This window comes from Colossoma macropomum, unplaced genomic scaffold (genome assembly GCF_904425465.1).
Source record: "Colossoma macropomum unplaced genomic scaffold, Colossoma_macropomum, whole genome shotgun sequence".
Classification (NCBI taxonomy): domain Eukaryota; kingdom Metazoa; phylum Chordata; class Actinopteri; order Characiformes; family Serrasalmidae; genus Colossoma; species Colossoma macropomum.
In genome coordinates, this window is record NW_023494808.1 from 20,315,954 (window position 1) to 20,341,244 (window position 25,291).

Genomic DNA, 25,291 nt, shown 5'->3' on the forward strand with positions numbered 1-25,291 from the left:
TATCACCACCGCTGTGAACAATTCTGACTAGGACATTTCTCTAGAACACAGCATTTTGCATCAAACCACTCTGGATGGCTTTGTTTACATCTTAACCAGTTAATTATATAGAATTCTTGAAAATCGGTGGAGTTCTCCTTTAACACGTGGAAGCCAAAGTAGTGCACTAGCTATATATCTAGGGAGCAGGGAGCCTTTTGAGATTCAGCCTTTTTTAACTTCTGTGAACATTTATTCCTAAACACAGAGAAGTAAAAGCAAAGTAGCAGTTAGCTGCTGTAACGGAGGTGCTTCTCACCTCGTTAAGTACGTTTTAAGTTGTTTTAAACACCGAAATATTGGCGCTGTCGCCAGTTCAGAGCTAATGTTATTGAAACGGAAACTATTTTTAACGAACGTTTTAGCCAAGACCGCTTTCAGGTTGTCATGACAACCTCCGCGCCGCTCGTGTTGTGCTGGTCTGCAGTCCGTCAAGCAAACGGAGTAAACTAGTGCTAAATAGGCCTTTCCAGCTAGCTAGCATTTCCAGCTCTGTATGGTAAGTGTTGTGTCTTTGTTTGTGCTTAACCCCAGAGTTTACCTCCCCATTTACCCCTTATTAGTGCTCTCCACTGGAGGACAAAGTAGTTATAAAATATCTGCAATTGAGTGAAAGTAGAAGAGCTGTTGGTAAAATAGGAGAGCTTTACTTAAGTAGAAGTATTCTAGCTACATTAGCTAGTCTCCAGGGTATATTTTGTTTTTTCCATCTGAATTCACATGACCAAATCGTAAGGCAAATTATTCAGTAACTGCATGAAATAAATGTAATTTTTAATTTTTTTTATTTATTTATTTATTTATTTATCTATTTATTTTGTAAAAGCTCCCCTCAAATGAACAGAACATGTGTTTTACACATTTTGCTATATGTTTACAATTTACTGCTGAAAGCCAAAAATCTTAGACGCTCTTTGTGATATTTTATAAAAATAATTTTTACAGAGTATATCACTGAAGAGACACCATCTGTTTATAGTTTATAGCCCAGATTTGTGGAAAAATGGGTCAACTTTCAGTAGACAAAAAAAAAATTGTGAGTACTGTCAACTCTATTAGACACGCCGACCTTGTTGGTCCACCTTATAAAGCTAAAGACAGTAGCTCATCTGATGCTGCACAGTTTGTGTTGGTTGTCCACTAGTCCTTCTTCAGTGGTCACAGGACGCTGCCCACAGGACACTTTTGGCTAGTTCTTTTGGTTGGTGGACTAAGGTACATTGCACTAATGAAAAATTTTGCTGTACCATGTAGACCACCAGTTAATTTACTAAAGTATATAAACGTGACTGTCAGATGTCAAATGTCTAGGTACACGGTTTGAGGCAGTTTTGTTAAAATGATGCTGATATCTATTTACTTTTTGCTGTTGCTACACTTACAGGCAAGTACATTTGTACTTTTACTCAAACAGAAAAGCAGACAGAATACTGCTACTTTAATTTGTCTTCCACTGGAGAGATGATTCAGCAGAGGATGAGGACATTAATCATTAGAATGAATGCATTTATTAATTGCAATTCTGATTTGAACTCACTTTTATTCCAGGGTGGTTAGAGCACAACCAGAAGGGGGAGGCAAAGGACTACTTACTGTCAAAGCTGGAGTCTGAGGAGGTAGCCCAGAGCTTTTAACACGCACAGTATTAAACCTGAGGCCATTCATTTGGCCTGATCTAGTGCTGTGAGACCAAACCATGACACTTTTTATTCAACCGTAGTTATTCATAAGCAAACATAATGCACTTAATGTACAAACAACAGCGTATGTTCTGTTTACTAATATTGTGTCCGTTTGCGCTCAGTTTGAAGTTTAAAATGTCCAAATTCAGATTTTTCTTTGATGTTTTTCTTATATTTTTCTTATATTGGCCTTAAGCAAATTTTTCAGGGATCCCTGTCTTGTCAGCTGATGAGCTGTAATCACAGTCTGAATATCTAAATATGGATTAATCACAGCCTTAGCATCTAAACTTGGATTATTCACATCCTGAGTATCTAAACCTGGATTTAAACAGCCTGAGTTTCTAAACCTGGAGTAATCACAGCCTGAGTACCCACAAATGGATTAATCACAGCCTGAGTATTTAAAGCTGGAAATAATGTTAGATGCTACAGTATTAATGAGTAATAAAATGAAAAAAGTATTACTGTCTTACCCTCCTTCTATATGCAGTACTCCATCAGTATTCCTTCAAAGCTGTGAATGACAGCAGTGCTTTCCAATGCGGTACAGTCTATAATATATAGACTATACTAAGTCTGTAATAGTCTATGTAGATTTTGTTATATTATAATAGAATAGCAATGCTTTCTACCATAAATTATCTGAGGATCATTGTATTCAGCTCTATTGACTAAAGTAAATCTATGTCAAATGTGGTGTGTGTGCACTGCTGCAAGGCACACCCTAAAAGCTAAAATAGTCATTTAAAAGTCAGCGATGTCAGGTTGGGTTTTGTGGGAGTTTTTTGGACCATGTCATACGTCTTTAATGCCACATGCACAGGCTCAAAAAGAAGGTTTGGCTCAATGTTTAGGCCTCAAAAGCAAAATCAATATTATACTGATGAAGGTATAATAATAGATAATTCACTTACATTCTTAGAAGACACGTTTTTCACCGAGTTTTAACTGAGGTCTTTTTGAATACCCTTTCAACACGCTCACAATAATCAGATTCATCCACTAGGGGAAGGGTGGCGAAGCACAACCGTCATTACAAAATGTTCTTCCACTCATGCATGTTTCCACAAGAGAGATCTCTGAATCCCCACATCTTAGCTTTAAGTCATGTAGCATATCCACCTCACAGTCTATGGAGAATCAAATGCCAGTGTGTTCTTTTCACCAAGAGCTGTCACCAAATAACAGTAGCATTCTAAATCTACTTTAGTGTATGCAGTGTGAAGAGGTTTATTATCCCTCATATTTAGAAAGGGAGCCGTGTATGACACGTCTGGATTGATTTGTGCACACTTTAGAGCAGGAGAGGGACCACTACAGACCTGAGGCTAAGAGGATGAAGAGCATGCTGAAGTCCCGCAGATCAGTCAGCCCCACCAGGGCAAACTCCACCAGCCGCAGCCCCACTAGACAGTCTCCTGTCAAGGTAGTAATGAGCTGACACAACAGATAGTTCATCTCTAGAAATCACTGTTATGGCACATTTCTAGGATCATGGACGCACTGGTAGCACTTTCTTTTCAGCACCAATCCCAACATCTGATCGTCAAGCATCTGCCAATACTGATACCAGTCCTATCTCTGTCTAACTACTCCATAGACCCTGATATTTATACCATTTCATTTTCTTAAATATTTTATCATGGTAAAAGCAATGTGCTGTGTCATAAATAAACATACTAGGCTTGAATTAATGCCATTTACTGGTAGGATAACTTCACTTTTGAGCAGCTTCAGAGCTATTTAAAGTTGCTGTGCTCTTTGGCATGGTTTTCTTTAAATGCCTTATAAAATCATATGTATTGAAATCCTTGCTGCTCATGCCACCCCTCAAAATACTGGCTTCACAAATTTTGCAATGAACTGCTTGCTTGCAAGCCTGAAATAGTCACTCTAGTATTGGTGCTGACACTGATACTGTATCATTTTTGGAACAATGCTAGTTTCCATGTGCTTAAGTTGCCCTTTATTAAATTACCTGTGTTATTAATACTAAGCACATTGCATAAAAAGTAAAATTTAGCACAGCTAAAATGAGCTAATGCAGTCGTTTTCCAAGAAGTTGCAATAATAGTGTTATTAATCACTCATAACTCTTTTAATCAATACCACGTTTATATTTGTCAGTAGAGGAAGAGATACATGATTATTATTTTAATTTGACAAAAAATTGTTGTGTATGTTCTTGTTTTGTGAAAAGAAAAAACATTTATTTTTATCATTATCTGACATCAAAACGAAAAAAGGTCAGACCTGCAGACTTAAACCTGTCGATACAGAGAGTAAACTGAATGTAAATGTAATTAATTATGTGACCAAGTATGTAATTATGTAATTTAAATAAACATTGTGTGACAGGTCATTGTGAAATACGCGTGAGGAGCAACTTTATTTAGTGTTATCTCAGTTAGATCTTGGATTTTCATCTATTTTATTTTTCTATTTCCAGATGGAAATCTGAAAATACAATTATGCTTTATATTTTTCTGTTTTTCTGTTATTTTGTTCTTTTTTTTTTTAAGGGGGGCACATATGACTCAGAGCTGATGAGGGTGTTGAGGGAGAGGGATGAGTTGCAGAACATGCTGGATAAATACGAACGGCACCTCTCTGAGATCCAGGCCAATGTCCGAGTGCTCACAGCTGATCGGGACAAGACCAGGATGCATTATCAGCAGGTAGGAGGTGCTCTATGCTCTACTGTCTACTGTCTCTCACTCTCACACTTTCCAGGAGACACAATATTACTGCAGACATACTAATAATTCGTCTTTCCTGTAAAAGGTTTAAATACACTTGCTGGGGATGGATTCTAAACACAGTGTCTGTTGTTTTCCAGCTATGCATGGAATGCCTACTAGTCGAACATACACTATTATGCCCTTACTTCATATGTAGTCAATGGAATGCAGTTTTCACTATGCTAATTGGTAATTAAAAACTTATATTACAAACCCAATTTCAAAAAGGTTAGGATAGTATCTGAAATGCCAACAAATACAGAAAACAGTGATTTGTAAATTCTGTTTGGCCTATTTACAATTGAAAAAACAATATAAATTTAAAAAACAGTATTTGATGTTTTACCTTAACAACTTGTTTTATGGTAAATATATGCTTATTCCAAATATCATGCATGTAACACATTCCAGTTTGGACAAGAGCATGTTTACTACTGTATTATATCACTTTTCCTTTTTAACAGCACTTAATGATTGTTTTGGGACTGAACACACAAATTGATCCAGTTTTAAAAGGGATTTTTTGCCATCATTTAGTTATTTAAGTCATCAGCTATGCAACTGTACAGGGCCTTTTCATTATGTGCCACACCTTTTCAATAGGAGACAGGTCTGGACTTCAGGCAAGTCTAGAACCCGCACACTCTGATTACGCCCTGATATCAACCATGCTGTGAAGAATATTTCTTAAAGTTGTCTTGTTGCTTGGATGTCCCTGAAAAGGATGTTGTCTAGAAGGCAGTATACATTGCTCCAAACGTGCATATTTTGCAGCGTTAATGGTGCCTTCACAGATGTGTAATTTGCCCACTAATACCCCTCTATAGGAAAACAGACCCTGGCATTTTAACTTTATATTAGTTACAATCTGGATTGACCTTTAACATTTTTGACTTGAAAAACACAGCAGCCATTATTAACAATCTAAAAGGTTATACTGTACTGATTTTAGTTGTGTAATACTTGACTTTTGGCTTCGAAATAGTCTATCACTTACTGCATTGTACGCCAGAAAAACCTGGATGACATACTGCTCTGGCCAAATATTCAACTACACTGTTAGAAATAAAGGTTCTGTGCAGGTACATTTTTTATCCATTAAGGTATAAACAATGTAAATGTACCCTCAAAGGTACAACAGTGGTTTTGAGGTCCAGTTGTGCACTTTAAAAAAGTTTTTTCCAGGGTCCAAATGTTTTAAAACAGAACAATAAAAAAGCGTGGAGACGAGACAGGGTGTGTGGAGTCAGTACAACTTAGAAAATATCATTTCAATGGATCATGATGTAATTATGTTCCCTGACTAAAGGTACTGAGATGTACCCTTGAGGGTCCCACGCCAGTGACAAGAGGGTTACTGCCCAGTGACAGTTTCACACCTTTTTTTCTGAGTGTACGCAGCCTGAGTTATCTTTGTAATATACTGCATCCCAGAATGTGATAATTTCAGGAGGATGTAACTACTGACATAACCACCTGGTTTGACCCAAACAATATAATGTTTGGAAAAACTTTTACCGAACATAGGAAAACAGGTGTTTCTGGAAACGAAGTTTACCCCACAGACTTTGGAGACTGGTAAAAAAACAGAACCCTTCATTCTGGTATGGTATCAAGTGTCTTTTGAGCAAATTATACCTACATGCATGCTAAAAAGCTGAAAAGCAGCTAGCAGTGCTGTAAATCATAAGCATGACGGCCCCAGGCTCATGCTTTATTTGCAGACCTTATTCTAAGCGTCTCTCTGCTTTTGGCAGGCTCAGGAGGAGATAGCAGACCTGCGGCGCATGGTGATGAGGTCAAAGACATCACGAGGACCCAAGTGTAGCGTGACGGCTCAGAGCATCCTCAAGCGTGTAGAGACTGAGAGGGACGAGGCCATGACTGACCTGCACCGCATGACCACTGAGAGAGACAGCCTGAGAGAGAGACTCAAGGTAATATGTAGAGACATGTAGGACATAGAGAGGGAGTCTGCCTGAGAGAGAGGGAGACTCAAAGTAGGATTTGGAAAGTCTGAAAGAGAGAGCTCAACATACAGTACTGTGAAAAAGTTTCAGGCCACCTTGTTTAAAGACCAACATAAATACAAAAATGAATATAATAAATGGTGATTTGATTAGTCAGTGTGTTAACTTAATCATTTCAGTGTTCGTGTGGCTGCATGCTGCCATTGGTGGTATAGCGTCATGAGGCATGAAGAAATGTTTTTTTTAATGCCAATATGTAAACGCTGCTTAACTAACTAGACTAATGCTAGCTTGGGTTTATTTACAGTATTAGCCTATGGATCAGTGGCTAGGTTAGCAGTCAGCATTGGTTGACAACACAGGGACTGGGTATTGTAGTGAGAGAACACTGATGAATGAGAACATGAAAGCAATGTAAAATCATGAATTGAAACTGAGGTATAAAATGCTGCACTACAGAACACTGCGTAAGATGACAAATACCATTAAATTCTACTTTTAATGCTTCCCTAAGTTAAATCAGCTGATTGTGAAATATAACAGATACGTGCAGTAACTGGAACTGCATGGAGAGAAAAAGAAACCAGATCTTTTCTTATAATAATTCAGTTCACAGCATAGCGCACAATTCTTCAATGTTATATGATGTTTTAAAAGCAAAAACTCACTTAGTGCCAAGATTTTAAACCATTTTCTTGACTGGCATAAAACCTTTGCCTAGCGTGACAGACTGAAAGAGAGAATCATCTTAAGAGGGGCAGAGAAAGACTTGTGAAGAAAGAGAAAGAAAAAAACTATAACTCGAAGTAAAAGACAACATAACTTGCTTGCTGAAGGGCTAGCATATCGTCAGCATTATAAGATAAACCTGGGAAAGGATTCATTTTACAGTACTCAGCTGAAGTCAGAGGCCACAGTTGATTTAATTTCCAGTCAAAATAGATATAAACTTGAAGTTTTTTTTTCACTTTTTATCATCAGCAAAAAAATAACAGGAAACATATATTTAACAGTAGATAATACAAAAGCCTCAACAACTAAATATAATATCTGATCTGTCAGTATTTAATTTGTCCACTCCTTACTTTTGTGCAATCTACTGCTGCTTCAACTCTTACATCCTTACGGCCCATGTGTAAAGATCAGGCCTGCTACACAATCCTATCTGGCCCGCAAAAGTATTTTAATGTTCTATTAATATTAGCACGTTTCACAATGTGCTGCACTACAGTCCCCAGCATGCACTGCATCGTAATGTGCTCCAACTCTCCTACCCCAACAACAGTCTATGGGACAGCAGTTACACCTCAATTCTACACAATTCTGCACAATTCCACACTAGTCATATCACCAAAATGCATTTCAGCTGCAGTTCAACCAATATAAACACTTAACTTCAGCTCAGCTGCTCAGAAATTGTCTTAATGAACGTGCAGCAAAGAATGGATGCCAGGTGTCTAGTTCAAGTAAATAGGAAGGTTTAAAAGACTGAGCTCCTGGGGACATTTGAATTTCCATGTAATATTTCAAGGTCTACTACAAGTGTCTGTATTTTACTTGTGAAATTTTTGCATATTTTAAATAAACAATGGTCAGTTCGGGTTATAGCACACCGTTAATTAAGAATGAAATAAAAACATTTTTTTACTCTGGCCCACAGATGTGATGAGATTTTTTAATATGGCCCTTTTACTGGTTGAGTTTGACACCCCTGAGTTACAGCATACACAGTTATGTTCCCCTTCAAAAACACACTAAGATTCACAAAAGCAGCTACCTAAACACACCTTAGCTGCCCTGCAAATTTCTTTCTAATGTTCATCTAAAATGGTACAGGAAATATTTCTGAGGAGATTAAGTATAAGATAAATGTACAGATGAAAGAATGTTCTCACACATTTGTACAGTACTGTTTACAAAAAGACTATAAGCCATAGCCGTAAATGAACTTAAATAAACCGGTGGAGGATCTCCACGGGCTTATTATTTTTGTAAAGTCATGGATACGTGTGCTGTGTGATGTAGACTATTTGTTATTCATATGATGCAATTATGGAAAATCACATGTGTAATAGTTGTCTGCTAAAAACAATAAGAAGATGAATCATCTCCCAGTGGGGAGAATGGAATACCGTAAATAGAGACAAGAAGCTTATCATAGTCGTGTGTGAGTGTGTGAGGCGTTTCCCATCTTAAATGTTTTTCTGTGTGTGTGTTGTGTCAGATCTCTCAGGAGACGGCTATAAGTGAGAGAGCTCACCTGGAGCAGAGCGTAGAGGACCTGCAGAATGCCGTACTGACAGTAAGACATCACTGAGATCTTTAAACACTCTCACTGATTTCACACTAGTGCACACGCTTATAAAACCTTAAGCTTCTCGACTGACCTGTTAAAGTGATAGTTTGATTTACACAGATTCCCTTTTACTTTAAATGTAAACAATCAGCCAAGACAAGTTTGTTCTCTGAAGTCTGCTTCTTTAGTTTTGGACTAATGTAGGCTAATGAGTAACAGAAGCTTATTTTTATCAATTAGCTAAGTAGGGATGCACTGATCTGGGAATTGTGGGCCGATAACAATATGCAATATTTTTCATATACATTTCTGTCAATGGCGATATCTAAACATTTATAAAATGTAGAAACTAGGACTGGATTAGCATTACGGAGAAGTGTAATATGTATTTGTAGAGAATTACACATACATTAAAATGAATAAAATGCAGACATTCTAGCCCAGCGTCACCCAAAGTGTCATAAATAAAGTATTTGTTTAAAAGTGTTTATCAAATCTAAACGACCTATGTATCATATTACACAATTATAGCATAATTATTATATAAAATTTTATATTTTTATGTATGCCTATGCCTAGAGTTGACAGAAGTATTTTGAGGTGCTAAAAACAGTACTAATATTCCATCATGAAGTCTGAATTATGGCTGCAATTATGCCCATTTTTATACAGTGCTGTGACAAAGCTCCCTTTCTAATTATCTTTATTTCTATATATTTGTCACAGTGAATGCTTTTAAAATTAATGTAATTTTAGAGAAAGAGAACCATTTCAAACACAAACCACATTTTTCACAATTATTAGGTGCAAAGTTATCCAACTTGTAAATTGCCTATGTAAATATGTTATTAAAATGAATAGCTTGTTTCATGGCCTTTAGCAGCAATAAATGCAACCAACATTTCCTGTCATTTGATATCAGCTTTTCACAGTGCGGAATTCGGAATTTGAGCCCACTTTCTTGCTTTAATTCAGATATATTGTTGGGCTTTCAAGCATGCGCTGCTTGTTTGAGGCCCTTCCACAGCATATCTGCTGGGTTTGGCAGAAAAATGTGTTTTGTGTTTGATAAGGTCCCCTTCGTCTACTATTATATTTTGTTTAAAGATCTAAAAGCGTTCACTATGACAAATATGCAGTAATAGGGAAAATCAGAAGTAAATACTTTTAGATAACAATATGGCATACAGTGTCAGAAAGTACATAAGCAAGTCTGTTTAAGATTACCTAACAACTTGATGCAATTTAAGGCCAGTGAGTGTTAAATGATGATTTAGGCATATAGTTTGCAGGCTGCTAAGTGGTGGGGTATACACTTGCACTACTTGTTAGCTACATTAGCCTTGTAACACCAGTGCAAAGCTAAAGAAGCAATATCAGACACTAAACATGTCTTGTTTAATTGATTACATCTAGGGTAATAGGGGAAACTGTGATTTCTGCCAACCTATAGCTTCAAAAACTAGTATCAAACCCATGCTGTGTGCCCTCAGATGGAGCAGGAACGAGCTGAGCAGAAGAGCAGACAGGCTCAGATGAGGGAAGCAATGATGGGACTGGAGGAGGAAGTGCACACACTGGGCAGGAAACTGACCGCTAGCGAAGATGAACTCAACCGCCTCAAGAACGAATGCACTATGTTGAGGTTAGCCAATACAATGCTGCTTCTATACTGAGCATACATTTTTAAATTATTATAAAATATTAATTTCAAATAGATATATTACAACATTCTTGAACACAAAAAAGTATTTTTAAAGGCTACCCATTTGACCTTTTTCCTATAAAGTGTTTTGGTGTCTTTGAAAGTGTGCAGAGTCTATTGTTTAGTTTTTATTGTCATTTTCAAAAAAAATGTAAAAGAAATTATTAGGTATATTAGGTGTATTAGGTAGATTGCTTGATTACTAATATTATTAATAGTGACAGCCCTAAATGACTAACATATGATTATCAAAGAATTCATAGTGTCAGAATTCATTATATGTACAGAGATCACATAATTAACAGGCTTGCCATGCTAAGACATGATTCATGTTTTGTAACATACCATGCATTGGTCAGTCCGTTCTTTAGCAGTGAATAATTTGAACAACAGGTTGTCCAGCAGTCATGCAGAGAGTGCACTGAGTGAGACGCAGCGGCGACTGACCAGCAGGATTGGAGAGCTTCAGAACATACAGGAGAAAAACAAACAGCTGGACGAGAGGAACGGTGAGGGTTTTTACACCAGCGTTTTATGTCTTATAGTCATTGAGTTTGTACAAACTCAGCCATAGAAAAAATAGAAACAAATATTCTTCATTTTACCTTATAGTCATTGTCGATTCTATTATTAATGATTATTAATCGATGGGCTTGTGATTATCAGCATTCTTCTATATGTTCTTGTATGTGTGTATGAGTAGATGTTTTGATGAAGGAGGCAAGTAGTCTAAAAGAAGAGTTGAGGGCATTACAGGACACTGTGTCTGAACTTGACCAGCACAGAGACAGACTGCAGGAACAGCTGGAGAAGAAAAGTGACCTTCTGTGCTCCGCTAACAAACAGCTAGATGACAAGGTAACCATTCACATACACACATTTGTTTTTCTATATGTGCTATCTGTTATGAATGTGTAATTACTTATATGTAATAAAACCGATAATACTTACATACATACGGTGTATGTAAGTATGCGGTGGGTGCTGGAGCCTATCCCAGCTGTCATTGAGCAGAAGGCAGGATACACCCTGGACAGATCGCCAGTCCATCGCAGGGCAGACATACACATTCACACCTAGGGGCAATTTAGCGTGTCCAATTAGCTTAACTGCATGTTTTTGGACTGTGCGAGGAAACCGGAGTACCTGGAGGAAACCCACGCAGTCACAGGGAGAACAGGCAAACTCCACACAGAAATGACCCTGGTCGCCCGGCCGGGAATCGAACCTAGGCCATTCTCACTGTGAGGCAACAGCGCTACCCACTGCGCCACCGTGCTGCACACCAATAATACATTGCATATGTATATACAATGCCCTCCACAAATATTGGCGCCCCTGGTAAACATGAGTAATACAGGCTGTAAAAAACATTCTTTGTTGCTGATCCTTTTCCCATTTCATTTCTGAATTCTTTTAGGAAAACATCATCCACACTCTACAGCTACGGATCGAAGACCGTGAGACCACCATAGAGTAAGTGACTGCTTCTACCAAATAACCAAAAAATGTCATAAACATTTAAAGCCAGTCATCTCTGAGATGAGTGCACTTTGCAAGCTCACTGGTTTGTTTTCTTTGGAATCTCACAGAATCTTATCTTCACCATCAAGGTATAGGGTAATTACAGGGGTGTTCTTGTGTTTGCTTTGATGCTCAGGAAGTCTTTGGACTCACCCTTGATGCAGCTGCTGTGATTTTGTTCTTGAATTTAAACCTACACATCCTGTTTTTAAATGCTAAGAGAATGTCCCACAGAAATTAAGATATGGTGGTATCCACTTTTTGGTTTTTGGTCTAAAGAGCTGTAGCAAAAGTTTAATGCTTCCTGATCTGTTTATCACTGCATGTGGGTGAATCCAGAAATCCTCCTGCTACAAAACTCCAAAGCTTTAGAATCTTTCGATTCTGAAGCACATGCTTTAGTTAGTGCATTCTGGGTCACAGAATCTACTAATAAGAGTGTTTTCTGTAAAAGAATTATCTAAAAAGTACAGTTTTCTCCTTCCCTCCCTTTATCTGCCTGAATGGAGTAGTGGAGTAGTTTGTAGTGGAGTGTTCTTTCTAGTTAACTTTCCCAGTGTTAATTACCTTCTATAGAGATTAATCTAGGTCAGTAACACTCGATTAACTGTTGGGGTGATCTAATACTAGTGTTTTTGCTCTTGTTAAAGGGGAATTCCACCACCAACTTTTCAAAATTGTTGCATAATTAAATCGTTGTCATTATTAAATCATTAAATAGAGTCATTCAGAATGGTTTGATGTGAAATGCTTCATTCTAGAGAAACATTCTAGAATCATAATGGTTCACAACAGTGATGATAGGAACCAGATGTTTGACGTGTTTACGAAGTTTTAGTTTGAAATATATTCTTGTGTTTTTGAAAACACATTCATAGGGGAGAGACATATGCAGTGCATTGTAAGGCAAAATAGTCCCCCAAAAAACTGTACACTGTATGGCCAAAAGTATGTAGACACCTGTCTATTATACTTATATGACTTCTTGGACATCCCATTCCAAACCATAACAGCCTCTACTCTTCAGTGAAGGGTTTCCACAAGATTATGTCTGTGAGAATTTGTGCTCTTTCAGTCAAAAGAGCATTTGTGAGTTCAGACACTGATGTTGGACGAGAAGGCCGTGCTCGCAATCAACGTTTCAGTTCATCCCAAAGTAGGCTTAAGGTCAGAGCTCTCTGCAGGCCACTGGAGTTCCTCCACACCAAACTCATCATACCATGTCATGCCAATGCATGTCTAATACAGTGTCTACAGTACCAGTCAAAGTTTAGATGCACCTAAAAATAACGTATGGAATTACGCAGTGACCAAGTTTACTATTTCAGATCCCCGGTGCCTCATTGCAACCTTGTACACTCTTAAAATCTGAAAATGACTTTAAGATTGTGAGAAAGATGCATTCACATATGTGTGTCCAAACTGTTACTATATATAGCCATTTTTATAGCTTGATGCATGTCTCTAGAGCAATGAAGGAGACTGCAGTCGGCAGGGAGCGAGAGCTGGACGTTGTGAGGAGGAAGCTGTTGGACTCAGGAGACGAGCTGGCCTCTGTGCTGAAGGTCAAAGACGTTACACTGCGAGAGAACATACAGCTCAGAGATGAGCTGGACCGAGCACGACTGGACAATCAGGTCAGAGAACTCTTTTTCCACCAATATACAGTACTTTACACTTCACTTCTCTTTTAATACTCTTCCAACATGCTTGCATCAGATTTTTCTGCATGGGAAAGGGGTCCAAAGCACAATCAGCGTTACATAATAAGAGGAGGGACCATTGGTCAGAACTCTTGTCCATCAATGTAGTCTTAAGGTGTATTGTTTGGGGCAAATCATGTAATATGGGGGCTTAAAAATCATCATGGACTACATTATCACAGTTTCAACATGAGTTATGACTTAAAAACATGTAAAATAGTTGTTCAGACCTGCAACCACACCAGTCTCTTTAATAAAATTTGTCTTTAAAATAATATAACATCATAACTGTCATAACTCTCAGTACTTTTACTTTCAATACTTAAGTCCATTTAAAAAAAGTACTTTTATATAGTGCTTTTACTCTTGTATAGTACTTTTACTTTTAATGTATATACTTCTAGTGCGTATGGTACTCTTAACTCATATATACAAGTATTTGAATAGATGTGTTCAGACTTTTGCTTGGTCCTGTATATAGAATTGCTGCATAGCGATGAGTTTAGAGCCGTACATGGTGGAAGATGAAGGACATGAGGTAGCAGTACGCAAGCGGTGTTTTTTATGTTCCATTTTGAAGGGAAAAACCAGAAACAAAAGGAAAAGCTAAACAAAAAAAAAAACACTTAACAAAGTCACTGAAAGAACTACTGAAGAAAGAACAAACAGAACTCAGTTGAGTACAAAACATTAGGAATAAATGCATGAAGCCAGAATCTGAGGACAAAGAGCAAACAATGCCAAGCAAGGTACAGGACAAACACAACAGGTATAAATACTGAGGGGGAACACCTGGGAGCAGTTACAGAGCGGGCTACAGATCGGACACAGGTGAGGGTAATGACTCTGGGACGGGTAAGGGCGGATCAGGAGACAAAACAAAACAAAAGCACATGGCCAAAAACAACAGGGGAGGTAAACAAGAAGGGAAAACAGATGAAGACAAGGGCAATGCTGGTAAAGATATTACATGTACAGCAGCAAGTTTTTTAAAAAAATATTTTGCTTTGATTTTAGACATCATCAGTTAATCACTTTTGGATTAGCAGTTGTTTCAATTTTTCTTAAGCACATGATCAATAGATCTGCCCCATAATTCCTCAGAGAATGCTGATTGTTCTGACAAAAGAAGGAAGTATGTCTGCAGTATAAAGCAATATGAGATTTGTTTCAGGACAATGGTACAAAGCTGATCTTCTGTTTTCTCTTTCTCAGGCTTTGCAGCTCAAAATGGATGAGGCAGCTCAAGAGGTAGACAACTTGCAGAAGAAAGTGGAGAACTATGTGTCTGACATTGCTCGGATTGAAGATCTGCTGTCCTCCAAGGTGTGATCACTTAATATTTAGATCATTATTTAATGCATGAATTGAGATTTAACCATTTTGCCTGTATTCTGTGAAAAACATAGGTGTCACAATTGGATATTATTGGTTATTGTAGCATTATGGTAAGATTTTTTTTTACACTTTTACAGCTTTTATAATTAGGTTGAATTTAACTTTATGGTATTTGCATCATTTGTAAAAGTCAAGAAAGTAAAAGTTACCATGTCATAGTGATGTAATTACCACAAAGTTACATAGATATTGATTAGTAAATGGTAATTGTTAGCAGTTTGTTTGTGGTAGTTCTGTTGAATTGTAGAATCTCATCCAGGATTTGTGTCAACAAGTGGATTGTGCATCATTCACACAGCTTAAATCCATAGTAGCTGCATTTCAAAGAATTTTGCAGACCCAGCATGCACTACCAGTCAACAGTTTGAACACACCTACTAATAGATTTTTTTCTATTAATTATTTTCACTATTAGTAAAAATTTATGATTGTGTTTTACTATCACAGGAGGAGGAAACAAGCCTTTTTAACTTACAATGGAAGTTAATGTAGCAAGATTTTTTCAAAGTTGGAGCATTTCTATTGGTCTGTTATTTGTGAAATTTTACAAAAATGCAAAAGGTAAGTGGAGTTTTAAAATTATTTTAAAAAATTTAAAATGACAAAGATGGACATACAAGGTTTTTGCACAACAATGAAGATATGAATATGTGTTATTTCATATAAATACCAAATAGACCTATTTTAGGCTCACACTATCATACAGCACAGCTGATTTGCCCAAACCCATTAACAAGGACAAACAGTCCACATTTTAACTTTTAGCAAAGCACATATAGTCCCTATGGTTATATAATAATTGTGGTTCAGCATTTTCCAGCTGTAATACTGCATTCAGATGGTATCTAAAACTGTGAAGTACCAATTTTCCTACTTGTAAACTGCATTTGAAAATCTGAGGTCATATTTACAAATGGAGAGCTTGACATTCTAGATGGTGCCCCTTTTCTGCTGGCGGAAAACATTAAACTTGGCAGTGAATGTGAAATAAACCTGATGCACTTCTTGTTGCCTATGTGCTTTTATAATATAGCGAAGAAAAAGCAAAATATACGATGTCCTCCGTGCTTTCTTTTTTGTGTGGTTGAGATTATCTTCCAACAAGTACCTCGATAGGGGTGAAGTTGTATTTACTAGTTAACCATCTGGTATAAATATCCTTCTGACGAGCACCCAAACACAACATATCATTTATAGTTCTGTTCATCATGAAGTTGTAGAGCTCTAGCTTAACTTTACAACCATTATATGCAATCTATTTTGAAAACAGTCCAAACTTTGCAATGGCAGTGAAAATCCATATAGCTATATAGTCAGGTTCAAAGAATAAGCTTTTAGATTGTATATTTATGTTGTATATGTTTATGAAAAATGTGAAAAAGTGTGTGTGTTGAGCAGGAGCGTGAGTGCAGGGAGCTGCAGGAGTGTCAGCGGCGGGTGCGCGTGCAGGCCGAGAGCTGGGAGGAGCAGGCCAGACAGGCAGAGAGCAGCGTCACTGACCTACAGCTGCAGCTCCGCACCTCAGACTCAGAGAAACGCAGACTCAAAGACAGAGTGGAGAGTTTGGAGAACAACCTGCAGGAGGTGGGAACAGAGAACACATCTGGAAAAAACCTGCTGCACCATTAAGCCAAATTATCTAGACCTACTCAGATGGTGGTCTTGTGGGGCATTCGGGAATCAAGAATTGCTGTCACTGAAAAATGCATCGTTTCACAACTCACACATTGATAGTCCAGTTGTGTTTCACTTTAGACAAAGCGGAAAAAGAAGTAAAATGTAATATTTGAAACAAAAAATTGGCTTATAATCAAACAACACTGTCAGTGCTAAAACATCTACCCACCTGAAAGAGTTGGCAGAGGAGAATCAGGTACTGTTTAGCCAGCCCCTATTAGTCAGCTAAGTTATTGTAGCTAGTATTAGCGCTTCAAATGTACTTTCTTAGGCCAAATCTAATTAATATTGTGTTCTTTATTTTTGCCAGATGTCTTTCAATATGTCTTGGTTCAACCAGCATAGACCAGCATAGCAGGTCACCAGCAAAACCAGCTTATGTTGTGTTTTGAATGCTGGTATGCTGGTCAGCTGCAAAGGAAGTTGTTATGCTGGGCATCAACAAAACCAGCGTATGTTGTGTTTTGGATGCTGGTATGCTAGTCAGTCAGCATGACCATGCTGAGTGACCAGCAAAACCAGCACCAGACCAACATAAACCAGCTTACACCAGCTTAGATCGGCATGGACTGCATGTTGTTTTTTAGAATGGAGATTGTCATGTGGAATCGACTCTTGGAATCGACTCTTTTAAATCCATCTCTTGGAATCAGAACTCAAAATTTCTGGAATCAGACATCCCTGTTTCAAAAATAGATGTCTGGGAAACAACTTGTTTGGTATTTAATTGTGGTAAAATTGCAAAAAAATCGACCTTTCACACTCAGTTTCTTCCCACCCTGCATTCCCACCCAGACTTAGCCCAAAATTCCTTCGACTTTGGCTTTACTAATTGCTTCTACATCAGATGTGCTAACAATTTCTTTGTATGCTTAGTATCAGTAACACAACTAATTTCTCTCTCTCTCTCTCTCTCTCGCTCTTTCTCTCTCTGTCAGGCTCATAGTACTGAGCGGAGCTGCAGTGCTGATCTGGTGCAGCTGAAGGAGGAGTTACGGCGGGCGCAGGATGAGCGCTCACATGCACATCGTGACCTGGAGAAGACCAAAGAGCTCTGTGTCAAACTGGACACCAGCAAAGAGGCGGTGTGTGCTACACATTTTTACTTAATTGAAGTGTTGTCACAATATTAGATTTTCTAACTTTGATACAATACTTGAAAGTTTTGATATTCAGTATAATTTTGGAGACCAAAAAACACAAAAAAACACCAAATCATTGTTTTCATAACAATGAATGAGCAGACCAAATGTAGTTATTTGAAAAAATAATCAAAATCGGTTCATGTACAAGCAGCAAGACTTTAAAAGTGATTAGATTGGAAGTTGATGTTACCTTAGCTGTAGAACGTGGGTCAGAGTCTCGTCCTCGTGGGCCAAAACACGGCAGACTTCAGTGCTCTGCCTCATTAAACACATCTAATTCAGCTCATCAGCTAATTAGCAAGGCCTTCATTTACTGAATTCAGGGTGTTAGACAAGGTCAGACTCTAATCTCCGCAGCACTGCGGCCCAGAGGGAACCCAGTTTGACATGCCTGCCTTAAAACTTAATAAACAGTTATTGGCATAAAAAGAGAAAAAGTGTTAAGGAGGATCAAACATACACTTTTGCTCCCTCATTTTCTTTTCTAACTAGAAATTTACTTTTAGTGTAAATACTTTTGGGACCATGAGTTTAACAAAGTAACGGATTTTGTGTAATTTCATCAGCCTATACCAATAAAAATAATAATAATAATAATAATAATAATAATAATGTTTTTATTTATATAACACATTTCATTAGGTGAACGTATTTGTTTTTAACTGGATTCTTTCGAGCATTCCTAATATTCTCTAGAATGCTATTCCAGTGTTTAGGAGCGATATAAGAACTAAGCATTCAAATAAAATTACTAAATGGCAATTTCAGAAAAGTAGTCCACAAAAACGAAGCATATTAGTTCACAATGTTATTTTACTGTATCATTTTAAAGTAATTAACAGCCTAGCATATTGTAGCTTTTGCGACAAAAACTCTAAAATGATAACTTTACAGGAGAAAAACATTAAAAACATTCAGTGTAATTCACTGTAACAGTATTTTGGACAGTTTCTATTGTTGTGTTCAGCATGAATTTTTAACACAATGTAAAGAGCAGCTGGCAATTTCCAAGTATGTAAAAAAAAAGAAGAAATGGCAAACATGGAGCTACGAGGTTTGTTCTACTGATAACATCATAATTTAATTGGTTTTACTCATTTAATGTATTATAGGATTTATCTACAAAAATGCAAACATTGGATCAGCCTTGATATCTGAAGATACTTAATATTAAAGAACTTGGATTGAAGGCAGAAAATAAATCAGTGCCTCCCATCTGCTCCCACATAGGCAAGCTTTTTTATAACAAAACAATTTGGCACATTTGGCACATTTTAGAAACCATTGGGTGCGGTACATTTGGTCACTGTCTGTATGTATAACATCAGTAACATTGTTTGGTTCTTGTGTGTAAATGACACACCTGTGTATGTGATCTTCTCTTGTGTAGCTTCAGCAGGAACTGGAGGAATGTCGTTCTGAGCTGGAGCTCCTGAGGAAGCAGCTGGTCAGTGAGCGTGCTTCAGCGCGCAGTCTGGAGGCCATGCTGATCAGCACAAGGGAAAAAGAGCTGCAAAGACAGCTCAGCTCTCAGGAGAGACTGACTGAGATCCAGCTGCTCAGAGACAAGCTCACTGTGGCCGACAGCAAGGCGTGAGTATAAACACAAGTTCTCCAAGACTTTCACCACAGCCAACTGCAACTTAATAATATTGTGTAACTGTGGTCCATCCATAAATGTGTTCGTTTGTAGGAGGAAAAGTGGAGGGGCAATGAGCAACAATACACTTCTGATCAGGCATTATTTTATAATTCACTGTTGACCAAATAAAGATTTAAAAGCTCATGTTTGTAGCTACTGTTGCAAGGTACATGTAGTCTATGCAATATGGACAGAGCGCAGCTATTTTCACACTTCTGGATTGCGTGCAGCGGAACTCCTCATATTAGAGAAAACCTTACAGCAGTGGCAGCGTTTACAAAAGAGACTGTAAAGCACTTTTACATTTTAAACAAGGTTTTTAACTTATTTTTTCCAAAAAAATGACATCTATGTATTATTGTTATGCCCAAGAAAATATTAAAATTACTAAAAATGCTGAATGGTGTGCATTAAGCAGTGAAATAAAATGCACATTTTCATAATTGTATGACAAAAAGGTTCATGAAATGTGCATCTAGTGCTCTCATGCATCTGTGTTCATTCAGAACAATGTAAAAAAAATCCTCATTGGAAATGCAACATATAAAAATATAACATAATGTATAAAAATTCTGGTATATGAATCACAAAAGTAGTCAAATTCCCATTCCTAGTGATAAAATATGTTGAAAAATGATGCTATTCTCTGTGAGCGCTGTTTGTATAGTGCTATTTATAATCATTGTTGATTAAGGAGCTAATCCTTGACTTCTAAACTTGACTTCACTGCTCATAAACATACATGTCCAAACTCAAACAAAATATACTGTATACTGTACAAATTTGTCATCTCATGTTTTCAGCATGATATTTCAGTCATCTATAACCTGTAACCAGTCATCTAACTCATTCTGTTTCATAAAACAGTGCAGTTTTCTGTTTGCCTCATGTTGAGTTAAATTCTTGTTGAAAAAGTCTTGTTGAAATCATTTTTCTCGTCTTTATTTAATTGTATGACTTTAAAAAGACAAGTAACCCAAGAGTAATGGAAAGTAATCTGTTTCTTTTATGTGGTAATCCTTTGGATAAGACTATAGGTACGTTTATGAACCTGTGATCTGTAACAGAATACTTTTTTAAAGTAACCCTCTCTAGCCAAGTCAGGGCCCAACCAGTATAGCAGTAATTGTCTTAAAACCAAGAGGGTCCTGATGAATTTGACCCTGTCCAGTCTCCTCTTTTCTATTCTGTTGTTCTCAGGAGCACTCAGAGCAGAGAGATGGCTCAGTTGAGGACTCGATCAGCACAGCTGGAGGCTGACCTGGAGGCCACCAGGAGGCAGCTGTCCACTGAGCGCTTTGAGAGGTGAGAGAAGCACCTAAAGCTCATTATTCTACTCGTATTTAAGAACATCAGCTGTTATGGTCTGAATTTTGCTTTTGGCCATGTTTTCACTTAATACTTTACCCCCCAAAATACTGTTAGCTAAGTCGCTAATAATGGATTTTTAAAATTTCTGACTTATTATCATAGAAGCAAGTCTTATAGCAAGTTATTAAATTATGAGGAATTGAGGAGTTGAAGTAGTTGAAGTGTGAGCCGCACACAAGTACTTGTGGTTTAAGAAGTTCCTAATGAAAATAATGATATAATGAATAACAAACATGCTGAAATATTCATTTAGCACCTCACAAACTCAATGATTGGATTTCATTGTAAATCTTTAGGAAATGATGTGATGCATCATCAAATCTCAATTGATTTTAACAATGGCAAAAACAAAAGAACTTTATGTAAGAAATAAAACCCAGGAGAAAGTGTGGTTAAATGAGACTGGCATTGGTGTGATGATCTATGACTGCTGCACACTAGTGCCAGTCTCATGATATAGTAAGATCTCAAGTGTATAATTTCAATTTAACACAGATTTAAAAATGGCATTTAGGTTTTTTAGGCAATAATGACAGTAAAAGTGATTCACAAGAACGTTTATTTACATCTGCAACGAAAAATAGTTCCATTAAACAGTCTACATGCTGAGGGGCTATTGCTGGCTCACAGGTGAATAAGGTGAAGTGATGCACTCAGTGTCATAGAACACTTTCACAATTACAAAAAACTTATGGAAGTCCATTCACACCAGGTAGAGGAGAAAAAACTGGCTGTGTTTTATTTCGCTTTCTCTCTTTCTGGCAGCAGTATATCAAAATATTGACTTAGTATGTAAAAATATTGACTTATTGTCTTGAAATATTGACTCAGCCTATCAAAATATTGACTTAGTCCCTCAAACTGAGTACTTACTTTCTCAAAATATTGATGTACTATGTCAGAATAATGGCATATTTTCTCAAAATGTTGACTTACTATGTTGAAATAGTGACTTTCTTTGTCAGAATAATGACTTGGCAGCTCATAAAAATGACTTATTATCCTGAAACATTTCTTTACTTTCTGAAAACTTAATAACTAATGATTTTGACATAGTGTCTCAAAATCTCAGGAAAATCTATCAGATTATTCAGAGATATTAAGTCAGTATTTAAAGTGAATAGGTAATCGTTTCAAAATGCTAAGTCAATATTTTGAGCAAAGAAGTCCTTATTTTAAGATACCAAGTCAAACTGCTGGCACAAACAGAAGAAGAGAAAAAAACATGATTTTTTTGGTTTGTTTTTGTTTTTCACTTGGCAGGAATAGTCTTCCATTAAAACTTTACTGCTACAGTCAAACTGCAGTTTCTCATTAGGTTGAATGTCATCTTTGCCAATTAAAGCTTGTCCAACATCACAACAATTTACACCAACATTTCTCATATTTCTCATTCTCCTCCTTTCTCATTCTCTCATTCTCATTCTCTCTCTCTCTCTTTCTCTCTCTCTCTCTCTCTCTTTCTCTCTCTCTCTCTCTTTCTCTCTCAGGGAGCGTGCAGCACAGGAGTTGCGCAGGCTTGGCCTCTCCTCATCTTTGCGCTCTCCACTCCTCTCCTCCACTCTGCGCTCTTCTTCTCCCTCCCGCCGCTCCCTCAGTCCTCATACGTCCTGGTCCCCCCTCCAAACCTCACCAGACCACCTGCCACCTGAACGCTCGCCAGACAGATCCGCACAGCTTACACTACCATGAAAGCAATAGTTCAGCAAATCGTAAAAATCTTGTATTTGTAGTCTTTTAGCAAAGATGTTTGGTGTTCAGAGTTTTCATCTTTCTCACTGGAGCTGTGAGACTAATGTAGCTAACCAATCATAGACTTGCTCATGTGGTTTCTGAAAGTGCGTGACATACTGTCATACAAAACTACGTACATGAGCTCTATTTGAGCTGGATTAGTTTTATATGGGGAGGTGCTGTAATTTGAGTGATTACTGACAAGATCTGTGGTTTTAATCCAGTACAAATCTGCAGAGTAGGTTTTAGAAGTCTGCTAAATAATCATTTCAGAATTATTTACCTTCTGTAATTTGCTGAATCTGGAGCTCGGTCAGTAATAATAGTCCTGTTCTAATCAGCCTCACAGTAATGTAATAATAGAGTTTAACACAGTTTGAGGCAAGTGTATGATAATTTAGGAATGTAGTTTAAAGTGCTACATTAGCTTTAAAGCTCCAGCGCAAGCAAACTTGAGACCCCAAAGATGTCTGGGCCAATCGACTACGTCTGAGGTAAGGGGAAGATTGTGTAAATTGACTTTTCACCAAACGTTGTCTTTAAAAATCTTTTAGCCCACCTAGTTCACCTTCATACTGATAATCCGTGTACCATTTGGAGAGCTACATGCATTTTTTGGATAGCTACTAAATTAATTATACTATACAAAGACCAAAATCGTACGCTAATTCATAAATAAAAACTGCACTTTAAAAGGTCTCACTGGGCACATGCAGTTTTATATCTACGTAATAAACACCATGGTTCTCTTAAATGTTGATGTTTATAGTTTGCCTGTTATAGATCTATAACAATACATTATTTACCAATCTCTTTCTACAGAAGTGTAATGTTTAGAGATCTGTATGACTAAACAGAACTTGAAGGTGCTGGATTCTCTCCTTTCAAGACGCACATCAAATCTACTGTGACACCACTGGCCATCTGCTGTATTAAATAAATAATTGTAACTCTATTTGAAGTGTTATCACTCTGTCCTTGAGCCACTGAAACTATTTAATGATTGAAAAGATTGAAATGGAATGATTGAAAATTGTCTTGCTTGGATGGTGCTACACTTTTATACGTTTATTCTTTATATATTGTGGAATTTGCAATTTTAAGTCATTGTTTTCATGATTTTTTTTACTTATAGTTGACAGTATGATGTACTTTTGCATTTTATGTGCTTTTTATTGAATTAAAAAGTCAACACATTAATAAAATATGAAGTTGCAAGTCAAATTATCTACATTTCTTGGGAGCATGTTTGTGTAATATATGGAGAGTAGGGCTACAGAGTGCCCTTCAGAATTAGCCAACTGGCATCCCTGATAAAAAGGACCACTTAAACACCTATGACCACACATTTTCCAATAGTTCTAAAGTTAAGGAATGTAAAAATTGTTTATAAGAATTTTTATTTTTATTGTGTATTCAGTTATTTATTTATAGTAAAATGTATGGTAACACTCTTTGAGAGTCAGCTGTAGATGACTCCCTTGTTTTTAATGGACATTCAACTAAATCCCTTTTAAACTGAACTTTGCCCAGATTCTCAAAAGCAACTTGGTGTTAAGATCATCTTAAAGGGAAATGTGGATTTTTCAAAATTTCTACATAATGAAATGGTTAAGATGTAAACAAGGTCATTCAGAGTGTTTTGGTCTGAAATGCTCCTTTCTAGAGAAATGTACAAAGTGAGAATGTTCAAAGTGGTGGTGTTGGAAGCCAGACATCACAGAAAGCTATTACAAGAAATCTTTATGAATATGCTACCTGATGCTCAAAACACTGTTTTACAACTGTTTTGAGATAAAATTTAGATTTTTTTTTTTTCCATTCATGGCAGAGTGATACATGCAGGGTGATGTGAGGCAAAACAGTCCCCAAATAAATGATTTTTTTCAGATTTACCACTGTTTTACTACTGTGAACATTCCATATAAGCACTAAAATGGCTATATTTGTGTTGTAGACATCACAAACCCTGGGTACTGTCACCACCACTGTAAGTTTCTCTACAGTGTACCATTTCATATCGGATCCCTTTGAACGACTTTGTTCACTATTGGGAAACATTTCTCTTTAACTAGGAGAGAGCGTGTTCAGTGTGATGCTCGCTCTACCATTTATAAATAGCCTAATCTTTGTGCTAAGGTGCCCTGCCGTGAACTTTAGGTAGAATGTAATAGATTCTGTATATAAATGTAATTGTAGATAAATAGATTAATTTAATCCTGAACCTAAAGCCAACTCTAACCTTAACTTCAACCCAAAACCTGAACATAATCCTAAAGAATAATAGTTTCATAGTATCAGGCAGTTTGTCAACAATCAGCCTCTGTGGATAGTCCTTTAAGTACTTTGAGGACTCACTTAAAGGTCTCCTCTGAGATGTTTTTACAGCCGTTATGTTCACAGCTCATCTCATAACAACGGTGGAGAACAGCACACCTGACAACTGTTGTTGTGGAGGGCGGGGCTATGTGACGTTTCAAGGCGCCGGTTTTTGACCAACGATCATTCAGAGTTCGTGAGGGGGCGTGGCGCTGTGGCGCGCGGCAGAGACAGCAGGACAGTGTCCTCGCGCGCCTGCTCATTACTAACGGCTGAGCGGAGGAGTGTTCAGCTGCTCAGGTAAGAACGGCTGATCTTCACTCATTTATCTGACAGAGCTTT

The 25,291-nt window shown here is 37.4% G+C and overlaps 2 protein-coding genes across 2 annotated transcripts in view; both read left to right on the top strand.

The window, feature by feature from the left end:
* Positions 1–434: 434 nt before the first annotated feature.
* Positions 435–23,045, top strand: tsga10 (testis specific, 10). Its single transcript, XM_036557487.1, has 17 exons — positions 435–538; positions 1,588–1,655; positions 3,023–3,150; positions 4,247–4,402; positions 6,223–6,402; positions 8,660–8,737; positions 10,225–10,376; positions 10,830–10,945; positions 11,140–11,294; positions 11,857–11,912; positions 13,429–13,597; positions 14,879–14,989; positions 16,460–16,645; positions 17,677–17,823; positions 19,274–19,476; positions 20,726–20,830; positions 22,387–23,045. Exons 3-17 carry the CDS (start codon positions 3,061–3,063, stop codon positions 22,586–22,588), a joined length of 2,106 nt encoding a protein of 701 aa, XP_036413380.1. The 5' UTR covers positions 435–538; positions 1,588–1,655; positions 3,023–3,060; the 3' UTR covers positions 22,589–23,045.
* A 2,143-nt stretch (positions 23,046–25,188) lies between these two features.
* cracdlb (cracd like b) overlaps positions 25,189–25,291 on the top strand; it is a 30,233-nt gene continuing 30,130 nt past the window's right edge. Inside the window, exon 1 of the mRNA XM_036557392.1 lies at positions 25,189–25,249. The gene's annotated coding sequence lies outside the window, so the exon portion shown is untranslated. The remainder of the gene's footprint in view (positions 25,250–25,291) is intronic.